General features: G+C 50.1%; 2 protein-coding genes across 4 annotated transcripts; both read right to left on the reverse strand.

The window, feature by feature from the left end:
- Positions 1-501: 501 nt before the first annotated feature.
- ddr2a (discoidin domain receptor tyrosine kinase 2a) lies at positions 502-9,140 on the reverse strand. Of its 3 annotated transcripts, XM_067230555.1 has the most exons (16): positions 9,059-9,140; positions 6,214-6,316; positions 5,546-5,777; positions 5,002-5,149; positions 4,715-4,817; positions 3,958-4,141; positions 3,453-3,693; positions 3,274-3,339; positions 2,978-3,114; positions 2,613-2,850; positions 2,292-2,527; positions 2,020-2,138; positions 1,746-1,943; positions 1,222-1,456; positions 979-1,128; positions 502-809 (listed from the first exon to the last, which is right to left on the reverse strand). In XM_067230555.1, exons 1-16 carry the CDS (start codon positions 9,138-9,140, stop codon positions 669-671), a joined length of 2,613 nt encoding a protein of 870 aa, XP_067086656.1. In that variant the 3' UTR covers positions 502-668. The 3 variants fall into 3 exon arrangements, with proteins under 3 accessions (XP_067086656.1, XP_067086655.1, XP_067086654.1); XM_067230554.1 differs by lacking the exon at positions 9,059-9,140 and having other exon boundaries at positions 2,978-3,090; positions 6,214-6,504; XM_067230553.1 differs by lacking the exon at positions 9,059-9,140 and having other exon boundaries at positions 6,214-6,504.
- A 3,630-nt stretch (positions 9,141-12,770) lies between these two features.
- On the reverse strand, positions 12,771-21,892 carry uap1 (UDP-N-acetylglucosamine pyrophosphorylase 1). Its single transcript, XM_067230778.1, is given in 19 exon segments — positions 12,771-13,424; positions 13,684-13,750; positions 14,752-14,963; positions 14,965-14,989; positions 15,349-15,388; positions 15,391-15,488; positions 15,769-15,824; positions 15,827-15,865; positions 15,868-15,939; positions 15,941-15,967; positions 17,436-17,470; positions 17,473-17,568; positions 17,571-17,597; positions 17,600-17,605; positions 18,277-18,452; positions 18,978-19,182; positions 20,416-20,720; positions 21,397-21,495; positions 21,629-21,892. Coding segments are annotated over 17 exon segments (1,551 nt in total). The 5' UTR covers positions 20,693-20,720; positions 21,397-21,495; positions 21,629-21,892; the 3' UTR covers positions 12,771-13,331.
- Between the last annotated feature and the right edge of the window lie 279 nt (positions 21,893-22,171).

Raw genomic sequence — 22,171 nt, forward strand, 5'->3', positions numbered from 1 at the left:
TGTAATGCTATTTGGAACAGAAAAAACATTTTCAAAAGTGCCAAACATTCATGCTACATCTGACTGGCTTCTCCCTCTGTGGAAGCCAATTTTACACACGGTAAGAGTTTATTTAATATTATTCAAGGCATGTATGTATGTGTGTGTGTGTGTGTGTTGCTTGGCCAGTCTATTTAGAGTTGTAGCTTTAAAGCTGGATATTTTAAAACTTGGTCTGATCTATTTCATAGGCACCATATTGGGAATCCCAGTCCTCAAGTCTGGCAACAGACACCAGGGGGGGCCAGTGGGGCTTGGTGTCTCTCCTGGAGTTAGGAGCTACTGGCCTGGCTGGCCAGCAGGGCCTGGTGGATCTCCTGGAGTTAGGAGCTACTGGCCTGGCTGGCCAGCAGGGCCTGGTGGATCTCCTGGAGTTAGGAGCTACTGGCCTGGCTGGCCAGCAGGGCCTGGTGGATCTCCTGGAGTTAGGAGCTACTGGCCTGGCTGGCCAGCAGGGCCTGGTGGATCTCCTGGAGTTAGGAGCTACTGGCCTGGCTGGCCAGCAGGGCCTGGTGGATCTCCTGGAGTTAGGAGCTACTGGCCTGGCTGGCCAGCAGGGCCTGGTGGATCTCCTGGAGTTAGGAGCTACTGGCCTGGCTGGCCAGCAGGGCCTGGTGGATCTCCTGGAGTTAGGAGCTACTGGCCTGGCTGGCCAGCAGGGCCTGGTGGATCTCCTGGAAGGAAGGCCTCTCCTTAGTGTTCCTGGTCCAACAGCTCAGCATGACCTTGTAGACAGAGTCTGGACAGAGCACTGGCTGAGGAAGGTAGATCTGCAGAACAGGGGTCAGGGGTCAAACACACCACATCAGCTGATGACCCTATGTGTGTGTGTGTGTGTGTCAAGATATTTTGGAAGATGGCATATAATACATGAACACATGATTATTCATGTTCATGTTCCCACCTGATAAATGAACACATGATTATTCCTGTTCCCACCTGTCTCTTCAGGTCCCTGAAGAACTCAGCGGTGTTCTCTATGACCTGCTCGTCCGTGAGCTCAGAGTACGGCTGCTCCTTGCAGAAGGTCAGCGTCTCCCACAGCGTCACCCCGAAGGCCCACACGTCACTGGCAGTGGTGAACTTCCCCTACAGAGGGGACAAGGGCCACAGGTCACTCCGGCTTCCAGCTCTGTCCCAGCAGCCCGCAGTTCCCCTGTCTCTCCAGCAGGGGGAGCTCACCAGCAGGATGCTCTCCCAGGACATCCAGCGGATGGGCAGCACGGCGCGGCCCTGGATGCGGTAGTAGTCCCCGCTGTACAGGTTCCTGCTCATGCCGAAGTCTGCGATCTTGATGGTGAAGCTGTGGCCCACCAGGCAGTTCCTAGTAGCCAGGTCCCGGTGAACGAAGTTCAGAGAGGAGAGGTACTTCATCCCCGAGGCGATCTGAACTGCCATGTGGTGTAGGTTACTGTAGCTGGAGGGAGGGAGGGAGGGAAGGGTTACTGCTGGCTCCAACACACACGCAAGCAGACACACACATTCACAAGCAGACAAACACACACACATTTTACATTTAGTCATTTAGCAGACGCTCTTATCCAGAGCGACTTACAGTAAGTACAGGGACATTTCCCCGAGGCAAGTAGGGTGAAGTGCCTCGCCCAAGAACACAACGAACCGGCAACCTTCTGATTACTAGCCTGATTCCCTAACCGCTCAGCCACCTGACTCCCCCACACACTAGCAGACTCCCACACACACACCTGACGGTGGGGGTGTTGCTGAGGGGGGCCAGCTGGTCCTCAGGCTGGTGTCTGGAGAGGAACTGGTTGAGGTCTCCGTTCTCCATGTACTCTGTGATCATGCAGAGCGGGTCGCTGCACACGCACACCGCCAGCAGGCGCACGATGTTGGGGTCCTTCAGACGAGACATGATCTTGATCTCCTTCAGGAAGTCATTCCTGCCAACACAGGGGTCACAGGTCACAGGTCACAGGTCATCTGTGTGTGAGTGTGAGTGTGTGTGTGTGTGCGTACCTGGCATTCTTGTTGGCGTCTGCTCTGAGCATCTTGACTGCCACCATGACAGGCTGGTTGTCGCTGGAGGAGAACTCCCCCAGGAACTCCTGAAGACCCTCTGCCTCGTACAGGTGCACCTGCACACAGGGGAGGTGAGGGGGAGGGGAGGGTGTAGGTGAGGGTGTAGGTGAGTGTGTAGGTGAGGGTGTAGGTGAGTGTGTAGGTGAGGGTGTAGGTGAGGGTGTAGGTGAGGGTGTAGGTGAGGGTGTAGGTGAAGGGAGGGGCGGTACCTCTCCGAACTGGCCCTCTCCCAGTTTCTCCTTGAAAGTCAGTAGTTTCCTTGGAAACTCTTCCACGGTGACGTCTTTTCCCGACAACAGGTCCATGGTTACCGCTGGGATGGCGTAGGTGTTGCCGCCGGTAACGCCCTGCAGGTTGACGATGTCGGCCTCTGCGTAGTGAGGCGCTGCGTCCTGGGATGCCCCGGTTGCCATGGGAGACGTGGAGGCTGTGGAGCTGGCTGAGCCTGGAGGAGGAACCTTGCTGTACGTCTTGAAGGTGGTAGGTGTGTGTGTGTGTGTGTATATATATGTCTGTGTGTGTTGACTCACCCTCTTCCTCTGAAGAGAACTCAGGCAGCTTGCGTAACAGGCGAGAAGGCTCCTGGTAGTCAGGGCCAGGGCCAGGACCAGGACCAGGGCTGGGACCAGGGCTGGGACCAGGAGCAGGGTTAGGACCAGGACTAGGAGCAGGGTCCAGGGGGAAGATGTGCTCGTAGGTGGAGCTGGTCTCCTGCTCACGCTGGGGGCTGGAGGCCTGGCTGCTGGGGCTGTAGGTGAACGTCTGGCTCTGTGGTGGCAGACTAGCGGTTAGGTCTTCACCCAGCATGCCTCGCCTGGTCGACACACACACACACCCTGCAGACTGTGTTCCTGGTCGACACACACACACACCCCAGTGAGCGCTTGTTCCTCACCTTCTCCAGCATCTTCTGCCACACCTGCCTCCACAAGATGATGACGATGATGGCCACCAGGATCAAGATGATGGCGACCAAACAGCCAATCAGAATGCGTGTGTTGCTGTCGTCTACTTTGTGGGTGGGGTCATCCCCTGGGGCGGGGATAGGGAAACACACCTTGCTATTGGACAACAGGTAAGAACGCATTTGGTTGTGGAACTGAAACAAAGTGTGTGTGTGGCTGTATGGAAGCCTGTGTGAGTTTGTCATTGTGTCTGTACCTGTGTGTGTGTGTGTGTGTGGCCACTGACCTGGTTGTGTACTGGTGGGGGGTCCAGTTTTAGGTGGTGCCAGGGTGGTGTTGTACATGGCTGTGTCTGCAGAAACACAGTGAAGGATGTAAGAGATGTAGCAGCAGTGAGACAGGATCCAGGAAGCTCACGGAGCTGTTCGTGTGTCACTAGATGGGTGTGTCGTCATGGTGATGTACCTGACTGGAACGTCACCTCGCTGAACATCATCCAGGCGTCGGCAAAGTAGAACTGGCACTTGATGGAACTGGCCATGTGATTGGCCAAGGAGACGGTGATGAATCGGGCGCTGGGGTTCAGGACGTCGGTCCCCGGGGTGAAGGAGAGAGGCGTGGCCTCCCAGTCCGACTCGGAGCGGAAGTAACAAACCACCTGGCGGAACACCTTCACCTGCTGCGAGAACAGGTTGTTACAGTGTACCTGAGGAGAGGGAAACACAGACAAACATGTTACACCTGGAGACAGATAAACATGTTACACCTGGAGACAGATAAACATGTTACACCTGGAGACAGATAAACATGTTACACCTGGAGACAGATAAACATGTTACACCTGGAGACAGATAAACATGTTACACCTGGAGACAGATAAACATGTTACACCTGGAGACAGATAAACATGTTACACCTGGAGACAGATAAACATGTTACACCTGGAGACAGATAAACATGTTACAGTTACCTTCATGGTGGTAAAGTTTCGCATACGGTCAAACTCAAACATGATCTCCACATATCCGCTTGGGAAGCTCTCATTGGTCCAGCCCACGTAGTCGTATCCCGGCAACACGTTGTACACATGACTGTGGGTGAAATCGTCCAATCCACACATCCCATCTGTCAGCTGGCCCAGACCTTCCGTCATACTGGCAGACAGACAGACAGGTAGAGAGACAGACAGACAGGTAGAGAGACAGACAGGTGGACAGGTAGAGAGACAGACAGACAGGTAGAGAGACAGACAGACAGGTAGAGAGACAGACAGGTGGACAGGTAGAGAGACGGACATACAGGTAGAGAGACAGACAGACAGGTAGAGAGACAGACAGGTGGACAGGTAGAGAGACGGACATACAGGTAGAGAGACAGACAGACAGGTAGAGAGACAGACAGGTGGACAGGTAGAGAGACGGACATACAGGTAGAGAGACAGACAGACAGGTAGAGAGACAGACAGGTGGACAGGTAGAGAGACGGACATACAGGTAGAGAGACAGACAGACAGGTAGAGAGACAGACAGACAGGTAGAGAGACAGACAGACAGGTAGAGAGGCAAACAGACAGGTAGAGAGACAGACAGGTGGACAGGTAGAGAGACGGACATACAGGTTATTCATACAGCAGGTAAGCATGAACATCAGTAACATGTCCACAAGGGGGGGCTGCCTCCTCCCCCTAGCAAGGCCAGGTACACACACAGGTACACACACACACACACCTGTAGATAATAGCTCCGTCGTAGACAGAGTCGTTGAGGTAAACGTGCTGACTGTGTAGATTCATCTGCTCTCCTGCAGGGGCGTTGTAGGACACCAGACCATCTGGGGGGAGGAGGGGGAGGAAGGCAGGGAGGGGGAGGCAGGGAGGGGGAGGCAGGGAGGGGGAGGCGGTTTTAGTTTTTCAGCTTTCTGTTTCAGCTGGCCTGGTGTGTGCAACATGGTCTAACCTCCCTTCTCCCCCTCCCCCCCCTTCTCCCCCTCTCCCTCTCCCCCTCCCCCGTCCTACCCAGCCACTCGCAGCCGTACAGTTCCACTCTCATGCAGACGTTCATGGCGTGGTCGGTGACGGGCAGGAAACGCACAAAGCGAGCGATGATGGGCGGCTCCAGGTCCTTCAGCACGATGTCATACGCATTCCTGTTCCCCTCGATGACCTGCAGGAGGAGAGGAGGAGAGAGGAGAGGAGAGAGTGGGAGGAGAGGAGGAGGAGAGAGAGGAGGAGACATGAGAAGATAGAAGAGGAGGATAGAGGAGGAGGAGAGAGGGGAGGAGAGGAGGAGGAGGAGAGGAGAGGAGGAGGAGGAGAGGAGGAGAGAGGGGAGGAGAGGAGGAAAGAGGGGAGGAGAGGAGGAGGAGGAGGAGAGGAGAGGAGAGGAGAGGAGAGGAGAGGAGAGGAGAGGAGAGGAGGAGAGGAGAGGAGAGGAGGAGGAGGAGAGGAGGAGGAGGAGAGAGAGGAGGAGACATGAGAAGATAGAAGAAGAGGATAGAGGAAGAGGAGAGAGGAGAGGAGAGGAGGAGTAGAAGAGAGAAGATAAGGAGCTAGCTCCCACCTGCTGGCCCTGCCTGCTCCTCCAGGAGATCCAGCGGCTGCCGTCCCGGCTGTACTTGATCTTGTACATCTGGGCGAACTCGTTGCCCATGCCCCCGGCGTGACGACCCTGCGAGCCGGCCAGCGTCAGGAAGTGGAGCGAGCGCAGGTCCACCTGCAGGAACTCCTTCACACTGTCCGGCTCCACAGTCCCCTCCGGACACCACGCCCCATCGCCCTCCTCAAAGTCCAGCCTGGGGGAGGGAGGGAGAGCGAGAGCAAAGGAAAAGCAGAGGATAGGATGAGAGAACGGTGAGTATAAACCGAGAGCAGACAGAGAAGAGAGAGAGAGAGAGAAAGAGAAAAGTTTAAGCAACAACCTAGGAAAGTTATTTTGTCATAAATTCATTCTGAACGGTTAGTTTGTGGTTCTGTTGGCAGGCTGATGAAGAGGGCAGGAACAACCCATGTGTTTATGTGTGTGTGTGTTAGAGAGAGTGTGTGTTAGAGGGAGTGTGTGTGTGTGCAGGAACAACCCTGCGGTGTCTACAGGAGGATATGACATCATCTTCCAGCTTGAAGGCCACCCACACGCTCCTGGTCCAACACACGTGTGCTAGAGTGTGTTACAGAGTGTGTGTGTGTGTGTTAGAGTGTCTGTGTGTGTTAGAGTGTGTGTGTGTGTCCTACCTGCCATAGCGTGCTGCTGTGGACTCAGACCACTGACTGGAAGCAGAGATGTCCTCATCCTGGATCTGACCTCCAGACATCCCTAGAGGGTAGCGACACACCCCTGCACACACACACACAGACACCATCGACACTCTACCTACACACACACATATATATACACAACACTGCCCCACAGCCCAGCACTCAGATTGTTTTATTAAAATAAAGAGTAGGGATTTGGTCCAGTGAACAGAGCTCGGTGTGTGTGAGTGTGTGTGTTCATGTGTGTGCATGTTCATGTGTGTGTGTGTGTGTGTCCCCTTTCTCCCCCCTTCTCTCTATCCTTCCCCTTCCGGGTTCTGCTTTTTTGTTTATTTATTTACCTTCCCCACTTGGAATTGACCTCTGGGGCAAACAAACACACAGACACACACACACACACACTGACCCTCTACACTCTGCCTCGGACTATAAATATCACCTCTGAAAAGGTGGAAAAATACCAGCCCTGTGTGAAGAGAGAGAGGGAGGGAGAGAGGGAGAAGGAGGGAGAGAAAGAGAGGGAGGGAGAGACAGAGAGAGGTGAGTCGGAGAAGGGGGGAGAGAAAGAAAGCAAGATAAAGCGAGGGAGAGAAAGGGAGAGGGGGGCAGAGGAGAGAGAGAGATGTGTTGGACCTTACCTCTTACCTTCTGGTTTTTACCGCACCCTTCCTCATGAATGGCTGGCTTGTTCCATGGTGTCTAACCACTGGCTCCAAACATACACACACACACACACTCGCGTTCTTTCACACACACACACACACACACACATTCTCTCTCTCTCTCCCTCCCCCTCTCCCTCCCCCCCCCCCCCCCTCTCCATCCCCCCCCCCCCCTCTCTCTCTCTCTGACACACACACTAAGATTCTCTCTTGAACACAAACACACACTCACATTCTCTGTCTATCACACATTTATTCGACACCCCTTTTGTGCTGGCAATCATAGTCCCGCCTTTGGCAAGGCAGCTAGAGCTCCTATTGGACGAAAACGTCCCAGGTGGATTGTGTTTTCCCCTCATCCTGTGGAGCTATTCTATTAAGCATTTCCTTTGGGATAAAGAAAGTTTGATCTAAAGAAGCTCTGTGAAGCAGTTCTAGAAAGCTGTTCTGTGAAGCAGTTCTAGAAAGCTGTTCTGTGAAGCAGTTCTAGAAAGCTGTTCTGTGAAGCAGTTCTAGAAAGCAGTTCTGTGAAGCAGTTCTAGAAAGCTGTTCTGTGAAGCAGTTTTATTAAGCAGTTCTAGAAAGATGCTCGCCCACTCCAGAAGCAAATGGGAAACACAGTGATGGTATAACTCCACTGGTCGGGAATTTTAAACAGGGGAAAGTTGGCACAAGCTAGTATGTCAGTGCTACTAAGTTCAGCCATGCATATTTCCTTGCCGTCCCAAAATGCACCAATACTGAGACTGATACACTTGAAGAAGAGCGTGTGGATACAGGACAGGGATACACACACACACACACACACCCTACATCCTCTCTTTTTTTACATATCTTTCCAAACAATTTTGCACTTGAGAACAGTAATCGGAGAAGAGTAATTCAGTTTTAAACGATAAAGATGTATTCTGACTTTCCTTCCACGGTAGAATGCGTGAACCCTGACCCTGTTCAGATGCAGAAAAACACTCCCTGAGTTATGAGTGACCATGCTCCCTCTGGGAACACAGAGAGAGAGAGAGAGAGAGAGAGAGAGAGAGAGAGAGAGAGAGAGGGGGATCATGTCATTGTTCTTCCCTGCTGTCAAAATGGCTGCTCTGCATGAACCACAGACTCCATAACTAGATCCACATTCCACCCACACTCTCTCCCTCCTTTCTCTGTCACCCTCTCTCTCTCTTTCCCTCTCTGTCTCTCACTCTCCTTCTCTCTTTTTCTTGTGTCTTTGTCCAACCCTCAGACACACTCCTGCCCTCTCCCTCTCCCCACCCCTCCCTATTCCCTCTCCCTCTCCCTCTCTCTCTCTCTCTCTCTCTCTCTCACTCTCACTCTCCTTCTCTCTTTTTCTTGTGTCTTTGTCCAACCCTCAGACACACTCCTGCCCTCTCCCTCTCCCCACCCCTCCCTATTCCCTCTCCCTCTCCCTCTCCCTCTCCCTCTCCCTCTCCCTCTCCCTCTCCCTCTCCCTCTCCTCTCTCTCTCTCTCTCTCTCTCTCTCTCTCTCTCTCTCTCTCTCTCTCAGAGCGGTCCTGAGATGATTCAGGCTGAGAGAAGACCAGTGTGATGATACTGCAGTGGAAAATACTGTCGAAAATCCTCTAACGTCCAAACTGCCTCTCGTCCTCTCCCATCCAGCTCCTCAGCTCTCTAACCCTCGATCTACCAGAGAGGCTCTCCCAGAGAGATACACTGGGTTTATGTTGTGAAGACATTAGTACAGGTGGATATTTTGGTTTGAGCTAGGTGAGAAGAAGACTATATTTGTCTCTTCTCTCCTCTTGAGCATCCATCAACACTGTGTCACACACATCTGCCTGAGTGACACAGAGGTTTGGTTTCTATCAATAGAGATGACATCAGCCTGAACACCACCACAACACACACACAGTCATTACTGTCTCTCTCTCTCTCTCTCTCTCTCTCGCTCTCTCTCTCTCTTTCTCTCTTTCCCTCTCCCTCTCTATGTCTCCCCCTCTCTCTTTCCATCTCTCTCCCTCTCACTCTATAAGCACACCAACATGCCAATGTAGCTCTGGCTGTAAACAAACCACAGTGAACTGAAAACAGGGTGTGTCTAATGTATGCGTGTCTGAGTATTAGTATAGAAAGATGTGTGTGTGTGTGTGTGTGTGTGTGTGTGAGTGCTGGGGTACACTGACCTGGGTTGACCTGTGACATCACGGCGCCTAGCAGGTACAGCAGGATGAGGAGAGGGAAGTGTGTGTCCCACAGGCGCTTCATCCCCCCGCCACACACACACACACACACACACACACACTAGGTACACACACAGACACTAGGTACACACACACACACACTAGGTACACACACACGGCAAGTCAGGACCAGGGAACCAGGGAACCTTGAAAAGCAAAAAAGTTCAATTGTTATTCATACATTGGATAAATTGTGTCTGTTCTTGATGTCATGTGATGTATGAATGAATGCGAATGCAGAATTATTTCTTATCGATATATAATCACCCAGCAATACAAACACGCCCATGTTGTTGTGTTGTGACGGGTGCAGAAAAACATTTCCCCATTTGACCAAAACAACACATCTGGTCCTCCAGACCTGTTGGTGACCTTGCTGTGTACCTGGGGGACGAATAGCAACACTGTGCTGACTTGTAGTCTGACTCTTCTAGCCTCCTCACGATCTACCTGGCTGCACACAGCTCACAGACCCTACAGGTGTGTGTGTGTGTGTGCACGTGTGTGTGCACGTGTGTGTGTGTGTGTGTGCATGTGTGTGTGTGTGCACGTGTGTGTGTGTGTGTGCACGTGTGTGTGTGTGTGTGCACGTGTGTGTGGAGCTACTGAGACACAGACGCCAGCACTCTGCTCAGCCGTGTGGGAACAGTCTCTCCACGCTGTTCTCCCCTGAGGGCGTTCAGATATTTCACAGTGGTGTGTCTGGTCTCCCCTGCTCCATCACCCCGGACTACCAGCCTGGGTCTGACCAACCGCAGCAAATACAACTGCATCTGTGTGTTTAGGTTTGATTCAGCCGCAAGTACAGCAGAAGATCAAGGATCAGTGCAGAGGTCTAACAGTGTGTCAGTGGTCAGGAACGGGCTGTGTTTCCCAGACACAGTGCAGAGAAACCTCCACTACAGAGCAACACAATGACCTCCAGAACCAAGGTCGTGTTTGGACCCACCCGTGTTTGGTGTGTGTGCTTAGGGCTTTGACCTATGCACCGTTTTAGCTGGGCCTCTGTATGGAGTAACAACACACGCACTCACACTCCACAGTTCTAGGAGGCGGCTTCATGTTGTTATTACAGGGTTTCTTATTTGCAGAAACAATCAGATTTTCTTGGAGGCACTTCCTCCCTCTGGCACACAGAGAGACAGTGTCCTTCAGGCCGTGCACTCTGACAGACCACTACAGCGGAACACTAAATCTGACCCCCCAGATGGCTGAGCGGTTAGGGAGTCGGGCTATTAATCAGAAGGTTGCCGGTTCGATTCCCGGCCATGCCAAATGACTTTGTGTCCTCGGGCAAGGCACTTCACCCTACTTGCCTCGAGGAGAATGTCCGTGTACTTACTGTAAGTCGCTCTGGATAAGAGCGTCTGCTAAATGACTAAATGTACAGCACACACACACCTCACTTTACCTGTCTCTGACACACACACACACACACAGTCAACAGCACATGGTTTAGCTGTACCCCGATAGTATAACTACTCATTCCAGATCAGCCCGGAACAATAGCTCACTGGTCTGTACCTGGTCTCTCCTCCGTTCTACTGTACTCTACTATGCTCTACTGTACTCTATTCTACTGTACTCTGTAGCCGTCTGTGTGTATCTTGCTGTGTGTGTCTTGCTCGTGTGTGTGTCGCAACTCTTTGTGTGGTTGAATGTGCGTGTTGCTGAGTGTCTCACAACTTATTAGGACCTGTCTCCTGTCTCCTGTCTCATGTCTTATTCCAGGCCTGTAGTTGACCACTGCCTAAACTGACAGGAGCCAACCTGAAGGACTGATCTGGAACTCTAGATATCTCTGTTTTCCAGATCCATAATCACGTTTTAATTGTATCTTTACTCTTGATGCCTGACTGTGTTCAGCCTGTGGTCTGCACCTCTCTGTCTGCACCTCTCTGTCTGCACCTCTCTGTCTGCACCTCTCTGTCTGCACCTCTCTGTCTGAACCTCTCTGTCTGAACCTCTCTGTCTGCACCTCTCTGTCTGCACCTCTCTGTCTGCACCTCTCTGTCTGCACCTCTCTGTCTGAACCTCTCTGTCTGCACCTCTCTGTCCTGCACCTCTCTGATTGTACCTCTCTGTCTGCACCTCTCTGTCTGTACCTCTCTGTCTGTACCTCTCTGTCTGTACCTCTCTGTCTGCACCTCTCTGTCTGCACCTCTCTGTCTGTACCTCTCTGTCTGCACCTCTCTGTCTGCAACCTCTCTGTCTGCATCTCTCTGTCTGCACCTCTCTGGAGGATGGGAGCCCTCCCTGACCTGCAGCACGCAGCTGTGGGGCTTGAAGACACCAGCAGGTTCTAGTTCCACATCTGCAGACAATAAAAACTGAAATACCCAGCTCTTTAACGTCAAGTGCAAGCCACAGGAACAACACAGAGAAATATTAAGTACACATAAGACACAGAAGAATAAAAAAAACACTTTTGCAAAAGCAGAATGAAACATAACACCAAGACTTCCCATTAAATGTACTCTATTCCAGACTTTGGTAGGAATCTTAAAATGACCAGCTGGTTGTAATGGCTGCTGTGTAAAACAGCTGGATAACACCAGGTCGACTCTACTCTACTCCAGCCTGCGGACCAGACAGAACATTGGGTTCCTGTTCAAACGCAGAATAATACCCAGAATGCCGAGGGGCAGTGAAAGTAACCGCAGCACCACCGAGGCATCAGTTTTCTGCCCAAGAAAGTTCCCCTCTCTCAGAAAGTGACCAGTAAAAGTTTAAAGAACTATTTAATGATGAGCACAGTTAACTTACGTGTCGATAGTTTTTCTTATTCAACCATTTGTTTCCGAGGAGACGAGAGAGTATTTCCAGTGTGAATCTCTTGCCGTGCGAGTTCTGTCGGTTAGAAACTTCTCTTCTCCGCCCCGGTCTTTTTCTCGCTAGGCTGATGTAAGACACTCGAGCAGTACGGCAAAGGAACGATCAGCGGAGAGAAAGAGGGAGGGATGGATGGATGAAGAAAGAGGGAGGAGGGATGGATGGAGAAGGAGAAAAAAACCTTGACATTCTGAGGATTCCTGGGCCCGTGCCAAAGTCCCAGAATTCCACATGCCAAACATAAGGTTTCAATTAAGACGGAGTTCGTTGGACCAATCACATCACTTATTTTCCCCTTAAAAATAATATTTTTATTTTGCCATTAGACAACCAGAATGAAAAACAGAAATGTTTCATTGTTTTTTTATTTATTTGCAGTGTTAAGTATTATGTATTTGTCTTGCTCCACAGTCCTGTCCTAACATAAATAATTAAACGCCATTAATAGGCAATCATTAAAACCTTAATTTAAATATTTCTGTTATCTGGTCAGGACCGGTTCATTAAAGGGATATTCAAGATTGGTAAGTTTAAGGATTTACAGTGTAAAATAGTGACAAACACAAAGTTCCCGTGCTAGGAGATGAAGACACTGTATAAACAGGACCAGCTTCATACAGGAGACTAGCATGACCAGGCCTGTCAGCCACTTTCATCCACAGCAACATAGAGCGGGAATTGAACCTGGGAGCTCTTGATCCACAGTCAACTGCCCCACCATGAGCTGGAGCCATCAGCCATCAGCCTCCAGCCTGTCCTGGAAACTGTGACTCCACAGAGCGATGACACACCGCTAAACACATGACTCACAAGCATTCTACCCAGTATGACATTTCTTTATTAAAGAAAACTGAAAATAAATGTATCCTTCAAAGCTATGTGTAATTTCTAAGTGATTACACAGAAGACAAACCGACATTTAAACCATCATAAATAAGTCCCCCATCCATGTATCTCATTACATGGTCCTCAAGTTCCCCACACCTGATTCTACACCCCATGTTGTACCTACAGATACTTCTATGCATAAATCTCAAAAAGTACAACAATTTGTATGCAGTAATTTCCACCTACAGCAGGAACAATCCATATAAAAATAAGTCTGAAGTAAAAAATAAATATTGTTGATCAAAGTAGCCAGGAGGCATTTTACACATCAGGTATGGAAGAGTAGATGAAGAGATGTTTTTATATATACACACATGTATATATATATATATATATACTGTATATGTTGTAGCAGGTGAAGAGGTGTTGGGGTGAATCCCGAGTGCACATGGTCACGTTTGATCTTTGGGTTAACATCTGTCTCTCTGTCTCCCTCTCCCCTCTCTATCTCCCCCCCCCCCTCCCCTCTCTCTCTTCCTTCCCCCCTCTCTCTCCGTCACACTCCATTCTTCACCAGCTGGTGGACTCCGTCATTGTCGATCACCAGAGTTGGACGGAATTCCTTTCCCGCCACCAGCTCCTCCAGGCCCTGGTGACACAGGATGTGACATCATCAAAACGTCCTGTCGTTTCATGGTCGTTGCATCTGGTAGCTGAGATGTGGTTACTGTACACCGTGTCTGGTAAATACACCATTCCTTGACTCCGATCATCAAAATACTGTTACGAGTTACGCATCCTTAAGATGTAAACCAGCTGGTGGACTCCGTTGGATAAGAGCGTCTGCTAAATGACTAAATGTAAACAAGCAAGGCATGCTCAGTGGTCAATCATTCCCCCCACTTTACCTCTCCTCCGTACGACACAAGCGGGGAGATCTCACACTTGATCGGCAGGTCTGTTCCGTCTTTCAGGCTGTGGGGAGAGAGACGGGTCAGATGAGAGGAGAGAGAGGTCAGCTGAGAGGAGAGACAGGTCAGCTGAGAGGAAACTCGAAGGAAAACAGGAGGAATTTCCTCCTCTTTGTTTGTGGGTAGAAGATAGAGATGAAAGAAGCAGATGTCCTACAGTCTAGATCAGCCACGCTCCCACGGGAGGTCATGATTATAGGGTCAGAGGTCAGAGGTGAGCCCCACATCTCCCAGAAGTACCTAAGAGTTACAGGAACAGCCTTTACTGCTAGCAGCACCAGTTATAAAGGGTTCATACAGCGCAAGCTGCAGGGGGGATTTGAACCTGCAATCTCTCGATCTGCAGTCAAATGCTCTAACCACTGAGCTACACCCCCCCCCCCCCCCCTTTGCTATAATTCAGCTGCAGTCCCGGCCCGCAGCTAGCTCATCAGGAGAAAAATGGATTAGTTATTATTATAATAATAAGGTATTTGGGTCATCGAAAGTAATGTGCTGAATCATGAGGATCCCATGGTCCATCTGGATGCTGAAGGGATGTGATTCTCTGCCTTCATCATCATCATCATCATCATCATCCCACTGCAAAAGCGAGCAGTTTTACCCAGCATGCAACATTCTGTGGATTAGTAGACAGAGTGAAGCCCCATCCCAGCGGTGGCCTCTGACGCCAAGGCTGTGTCTCGATTGACCCGCTTGGCCCGGCCGTGCTAGACTACTGAGACACGGCCCAGGGCTGCTGGAGGACGGGCGACAGAGAGAGAGAGCACCATCACCATGCACCAGTGACTAGAAATAGTTACTTCATGTTGACATCAGCCGAGCTGCTTTCTGCTGCGACGTGACTGGAAACATCACATGGGGGAGAACCGTGGTGTGGGGTTGGAGGGGTTGAGGGGGGTGGGGGGGGACGAGGAGTAGAGGGAGGTGAAGTGGGGGGAGTAGAAGGTAGACAGTGGGATGAGTGAGTGAATGTGCAGAGAAGGCAAGTGTGCATGCCCATACGTGTGTCTGAGTGTGTGAGAGTCTGAGTGAGTGCGTGTGTGTCTCACCTGGGTATTGGCGGGCACGCGTGTCCCGTTCTCGTCGATGAAGTGTCCCCCGGCGTTGAGGACCCAGCGGTGGTGCAGTGACAGCAGGGCGTGTCTGGCTGTGCTGGGCGTGTCCTTACCGTCCTGGCTGTCCGCGTTCTTCAGAGGAGAGAACTCGTCCTCGCGGCAGAACCTCAAACACCACAAACTTCCTGAGACACACACACACACACACACACACACAGAGGCACACTTAAAACAGACCGCTTGCTACAGCCTTACCGCGCTACAGTTAGTGCTGGGAAACAAAAACACACATGCTAGTTAGGATGAGCTAACAGCATGACACATGCTAGCAGGATACATGCTAGCTACTAGCTACAGCGGGATACATGCTAGCTAGTAGCTACAGCAGGATACATGCTAGCTAGTAGCTACAGCAGGATACATGCTAGCTAGTAGCTACAGCAGGATACATGCTAGCTAGTAGCTACAGCAGGATACATGCTAGCTAGTAGCTACGTAGCCCACAGGGACACGTGCTAGCTACAGGATCATCTGTGACACTCACTTGGCAAACTGGAAGATGTCAAAGACAAACTTTTCCATTTGATTCCGTTGGGTTTGTCTGGTGTGATGAGCTGGCCCTGTGTGTCCACATACGGGATCTTCTTCTGAGCCACATGGTGTTGGAGCTGGGGTTCATAGATCCTGGAGGGGGAGATATGACCCGCTATGTTAATAACTTCATGTAATTATGATTGTCAGAGTCTAGATTTAGAGTTAAAAAATAGTCTTCTGCCAAACCTAGGGTTCATTAAGGACCTTAACCCCAAGTAACTCTAACCATTCCTAACTAACAATCCCCACTAACTCATCCTAGCCCTAACTAACCACCCTCACTAACTCATCCTAGCTCTAACTAACCATCCTCACTAACTCATCCCTAGCCCTAACTAACCCCCCTAACTAACCCTTCTCCTGAACCTACTGCACGACGTCTCTGAGGAAGTCCAGGGTGAAGAAGTGATTGGCCACAGTTGGCAGCGGTTAAACATCAGACGGCCGTCGGGTGTTACGCTTCTCAGCGGTTTGCCAGGGTGATCTCGCTGTACTCCACCACCTGGTAGCGCTCATCCACCTTGCAGACCACGCCCACTGGCCTCCGTCGGATTGGTCTTCTCCACCACCTGGAAGAGATGTCACGGAGAAACAGGAAATGTTTCATGAATGAAGAAGTCAGGGTACAGGTCATGGAGAGAAAGGGATTCTTTTACATGAGAGCTACACTCCATTTTACTGACTGCAGCTTGCCGGGCTCCGCCCCCTTCCTAATGACAGGTTGGAGTCTAGAGAGGGGGGGGGGGGAAGCCACATGAACAGAAGCAGGGAGGGGAGGGGTCAGAAAGGGGGAGGATTAAAGGAGGGAGGGAGAGGGGTGAGGGAGAGAGGGAGTGGAAAAAGAGCTGGGGGGAGGGTGGGAGAGAGAGGGGTGTAGTGGAGTGAAGAAGCCACATGAAGGGCAGCAGTGGTCTCAGTCCTGTACGGAGCCAGGATGGGGCCTGCCTCAGAGACACACAGGCCAGGGTGCAGCCTGCCTCAGAGACACACAGGCCAGGATGGAGTCTGCCTCGGAGACACACAGGCCAGGATGGGAGCCTGCCTCAGAAGCACACAGGCCAGGATGGAGCCTGCCTCAGAAGCACACAGGCCAGGGTGCAGCCTGCCTCAGAAGCACAGACATAGGAAGACTCAACTAGAACATTCCCAGTGGCTCCTGCTGTGATTCACTTTTTTAGTTCCTTCAGACGCCTTTACCCAAAGCAACGTACCCATAATGCAGAAAGCAGAGCACCAAGTCAGGATCAGAAATGGGTTATAACTGTGCTGCATTAGCTCAACACATATTCCAGAAATTGTTGTTGCATAAAAATCCCCCTTGCTTGGCCACGCTGGTTCAACAGTGATCGTAAAGCGTATTTTAACTGGCATTTTGCTCTATCCTATAAACTTTACTGTCAGGAAAATAGAACAGCCTGTCTTAGACCAGTCTGGTGGGAGGAGCCAAAGCAGTCTAGTGGGAGGAGTCAAAGCAGACTGCTGTACTTTCTGCACTATTTGTATGTCGCTTTAGATATAAGCGTCTGTGAAATGATATAAATCTCCAGTGAATCAGAACAGGCTCCTGAGGGGCAAGCACTGCCTCTCTAAGATAACTATTTTATCTTACGTTTGCACAGGGAAAAGGATATCTTCAGTTAGATAAACATGCCCTTCACAGAAGCACCAAAACAATCAACACTGCCACCTGGTGGGAACTCAAAGTAACTTCAGCCCACTTGCCACACTAAGCACAGCCAGTCACTGGTTTGTATTTGAATACATGAGATTCAGAGAAACACAGAGGGAGAGAGACAGACGAGAGAGAATGATGAGGGATAGAGAGGAGAGAGATGAAGACAGGGAGAGATTACAGAGAGAGAGAGAGAGAGAGAGAGAGAGAGAGAGAGAGAGAGAGGGAGAGGAGAGAGAGAGAGAGAGAGAGAGAGAGAGGAGAGAGAGAGAGAGAGAGAGAGAGAGTGAGAGAGAGAGAGAGAGAGAGAGAGAGAGAGAGAGAGAGAGAGAGAGAGAGAGAGAGAGAGAGAGAGACAGACTGACCTTGTTCCCACAGTCTCCTCCTTTCGTCACACAGAGCCGATGAAAGCAGGGTCGGCCACCTTCACCAGGATGTTGTCCACACAGTACACATGGATGTACTTCACCCCTCTGCTGCTCATGTTCTCCACCATGCCTGGGAACCCAGCGCTCTGTAGAGACCCCATTCCCATCTGGAACACGAACACACACACACACACACACACTACACGCACACGCACACGCACACGCACACACACACGCACACACATACACACACACACAAGCACACACTTGACTTTCCTGTGCTTAAGAGCTAAGCTAGACGCCTAATGTCTTAATAGGGTTGGTGGGTCTATAGAAGGTTAGGTCTATAGAGTCAGGGTTATGTCTATAGGATCAGGTATATAGGGTCAGGTTTAGGTTCTGGGGTCAGGTTAGGTCTGGGGGTCAGGTTTAGGTCTGGGGTCAGGTTTAGATCTGGGGGTCAGGTTTAGGTCAGGGGGTCAGGTTTAGATCTGGAGGGTCAGGTTTAGGTCAGGGGGTCAGGTTTATGGTCAGGGGGTCAGGTTTAGGTCTGGGGGTCAGGTTTAGGTCAGGGGTCAGGTTAGGTCTGGGGTCAGTTTAGATCTGGGGGTCAGGTTTAGGTCAGGGGGTCAGGTTTAGATCTGGAGGGTCAGGTTTAGGTCTGGGTCAGGTTTAGGTCAGGGGGTCAGGTTTAGGTCTGGGGGTCAGGTTTAGGTCTGGGGGTCAGGTTTAGGTCAGGGGGTCAGGTTTAGGTCAGGGGGTCAGGTTAGATCAGGGGGTCAGGTTTAGGTCAGGGGGTTCAGGTTTAGGTCTGGGGGTCAGGTTTAGGTCTGGGTACCTGGAGCCATTGCGAGCTTGGCCTTGCTCTCCATGATGATCTTGCCGTTGTAGTCCATGGCGGGCAGCATGCCCTGCTGGAAGAAGATGACGTTGTCCGGGCTCAGACCGAAGTAGCCGTGCTTGATGAAGAAGTCCTTGGTGGACTGCATGGTCCTGCCGCTGGTCATGATGTACCTGAGGAGGGAAGCCGTTATGTTTATGACGCAGAGCAGCGGCATTCTCACAGAACGCCAGGAAGTCACACAGCCCAGATATCTTAAAACACCCTGCATGACTTGTTCCACTCATGGAATTGACTTCTTTAAGAAGAGCTGCATTCCCTGTCATTCCAGTTCATAATCTTAATGTTTAAGTCTTTATTTCTGGTCTCTTGACAAACTGGCCTAATGAGGCCTTCTTTGATCTACTCCGCGAAGAAACTGGACTCTCGCTGTGATGTCATTTTGATTTTAATCTTCTCTCATGAGAAGAAACTTCCACATCAGAGAGCAGAGTCTGGAAATCCCAGGAGAGCCTGTTTCCAGGAGAGCCTGCCTCCAAGGTATAGGCAGGGCTTGGTGCCATGGTAAAAAAAAACTGATAACAGGCCATAAACAGACTCTTCAAGCATAAATGAAGCATATTAATACTGCATTATTATTATTATTACGTCATGATATTATTATTTGAGCAGGTCAGAGATAGGAGGGGGCCTCTCACCAGGGTATGGAGCACTTGGTGTTGTGTTTGCGATCAGCAAGCTGCTGTAGCTTAAGGACACGTTCGGCCTGGACCTGGAAGAGGGTCTTGTGAGAGGGAAGCCCCACGTTGTACATCCCCTTAGGGTAGGAGACCCCCAGCCTGGTCCCCTGCCCTCCCGCTAGCAGCAGCACAGCCACCTGGCTCTGGGACACGCAGCGCAGCCCTGGACGCACGCACACACACACACACACACACACACACCCTGTAAGAGCCTGTTACCTCCACTGACCACACATCAAGGGTACATGTGACTACACAGATACTGTGAATATATGATATATCCAATCACTACAGACACACTAATGTTAAATATACCATAACTACACAGACACATCACTACATTATATATCCTGTAACCGCACAGATACTTTATTAGTTTATATACTGATAGTAAAATACTGATAAGTAAACTAATCCTAAATGACTCCCAATCCACGTTTCTAGTATGCTCATAATACAATCAACATGTTTATGAGCATATATGAGAGTGACTGAACTTTATATCGAGACAGGGCGGAGAACTGAGACACAATCGAGATAAACAAGCCCTTTAAAATCACATGACCTTCCATCTATATAAACTAACAGAATCCAGTTGATAATGCAGCCGTTGTTGAGCTTACATAAACTGTTACTGTCAGCTCTGAGCAAACTGGTGGTGCTGTTAAACAGTGAGTGGACACACACCCACACACACAATACTACATGACACAGCTGGGTGACCTCCCATTTGCGTCAGGACCAAAGCAGAACCAGATGTCCCCCACCATACACTGCCCCCTAACAGACCTCCACAAACCCCCAGGAGATGCAGACCTCCTCTACTAGCAGCACTGCTGGAAGGCTATAAAGGTTTGGCCAGCCAACTGTTTTACTGGAAAATGTTAATCGTTTCCAACCTTAACAACAGGCTAGAGAAGCATCTAGTGTTACATCTGATGTTCATCCTTATTGACCCAGTTTGCTGAAACATCATTTCCACACACAACATTTGGCCAATGGGTTGCCAGGTCATGTTTTGAACCTCCAATAGAGTGACTACAATTCCAGGAAGTCCACCTGGCCGCTGCTCAGGAGTACAGGCTGGGCTTGTGTCAGGAAGTATGGAGAAAACTGGCCGTACGTGCCACATCAGAGTTGCATAATGATGTTTAACTGCTCCTCCTCCTAATCAAACACACAAATACCGTCCAAGGGCAATACAACTATACAACACACCATAAAAAGGGGAGAAGAACTCCCAAACTGCCCCTTCCAATGTGGGATGGTAAGGTGAATAGCTGTATCTGATTACCAAGCAAACCTGTCATGAGTATACCAAGGGACAGATAAGATCACTTCAGGTCAAACGGTGCACAACATTTCAGGGTGACAGTTACATGAGCAGGGGACCAACCTTGTTCCTCCCAGGCCTGGAGACTGTCCTTGTCCCTGGTAACGCTGCCCAGCACCTCCCGCGGGACCGGCTCCATATGGTTGTCCACCTTCTCCTGCTTGGCGCTGCCCGACAGCTGCATGGCGGCCTGGAAGAAGCCGTTGACCTCCAGCAGATCCATCCCCTGCAGGTCCTGAGCCAGGCCGGCCTGCTCCTTTGGGCTCAGCTCGTCCCAGAACTGCAGGATGTGAGACTGGGCCGCTTCAGCCAGCCTCTCGGACAGTCTGCTCTTGTCCATAGTCACACTGCTGGGTATCCTCTGGTGGCTACACACACACACACACACACACACACAGTCACATATAAATACACACAAACACAGATATACACAGAGACATATAGATATTCAAACACACACACATACATATATGTAGATGCACACACACACATACACAGATATATATAGATACACACACACACACACACACAAACTCATTGACTGGGTGCTTGAAGAATTCAGGTACTCAAGACAGCTCCAGTTCACACACAGACACAGGAAAACCTTCGAAGCGACACAGCATACCTACTCAGCAGGCTGGGTTACGTGTCTACAAGGAATCTATATGTCACACTCCCTGCACTGACCGGATTACCGTAGCCTTGGGAGTTTAGTGATACGTAATAAACAGCCTTGAGCTTCCTTGTTCGTGGATTTGCATCAGAGTTGTCAACGTGTCATTCCAAACACCGGGTACAGCTGTTGAAAACCTACGACTAAACTCTTCACAAAATAAAATCAAGAAAATCGTATCATCCGTGGTTCTGATTTAGAGGGCTCTGCCAGCACATCGTAGCACCACGTCACTAACTTCTAGCTACACGCTGTCAAGGTAACAACCGGAAGCATTTTCCTACAATCGCAAAACACCGCGTACTGGGTACCCTTTCAATGAATAATATGTATTTAATTATCTAAATGAAAGAAATGCAATGAACGCTTACCGAAAACGTTGTCGTTTGAGCAGAGATCTCTCTGACCAGTGAGTCTCCAACCGGAGATTCTTGTATGGGCCACCACGGTGCCTCCACCCACCGCCACAACTGACGGGAACGCCCAACACACAATGAGCTCACTAGGTTATTTAGAATATCATTAGCACATCTACACAGTAGCCAAAAGTTACTCAAGAAACATTTGATCTGTATTTTGTAATGAGAATATTTAAAACTGTACCTGAGCACGGATTGACACACAGTGGATGGACACACAGTGTAGGCTAAGTAGTAGCCTAGGTACTTTCAGAAAGCGGTTTTAAAATGTGCTTGCTTTTTTATTATTATTATTAATCATTCACCATATGTTAACCGAAAATGGTTTCGGTCAATGAAAACACTGGTAATTACGAAAACCCAAAACACTTGTATTTCCTCGTGATTAGCATAGACTGTGCAGAGCGAAACCAGGAATAGTTATAGCTAGACTAGCACTAGCTCTACAGCTCCTACACACATATACTACCACAATATAAGTTTTAACTGCCAGAATATACTGATTCAAAAGCAGAGTTTATTTAGCTTCTGTGTATTTATTTATTTGAAATTACTAACATAGCCTAGATTGTTCCCAGGTCATCGATGACAGGATTGGCTGCAACTCAAACGTCGAGTCTGCAGCAAAGAAAAAAACCGAGTAACCAAGGACTAACGGAAGCTGATGACGTAAAACGCTACTACGTCCGGTAACATAGCGACCGATGACAAATCGTTTCCCCCTTTC

This window comes from Osmerus mordax, chromosome 27 (genome assembly GCF_038355195.1).
Source record: "Osmerus mordax isolate fOsmMor3 chromosome 27, fOsmMor3.pri, whole genome shotgun sequence".
Taxonomy (NCBI): Eukaryota; Metazoa; Chordata; class Actinopteri; order Osmeriformes; family Osmeridae; genus Osmerus; species Osmerus mordax.

Excerpts from the sequence above, each read along its gene's own strand:
- ddr2a (XM_067230553.1), bottom strand. The coding sequence starts at position 6,494 with ATGAACATGCACACACATGAACACACACACTCACACACACCGAGCTCT. Across the intron at positions 1,457-1,745 it reads AGCAACACCCCCACCGTCAG|CTACAGTAACCTACACCACA; the intron begins GTGTGTGTGTGG and ends CCCTCCCTCCAG. Across the intron at positions 1,129-1,221 it reads CCTGGGAGAGCATCCTGCTG|GGGAAGTTCACCACTGCCAG; the intron begins GTGAGCTCCCCC and ends TCCCCTCTGTAG.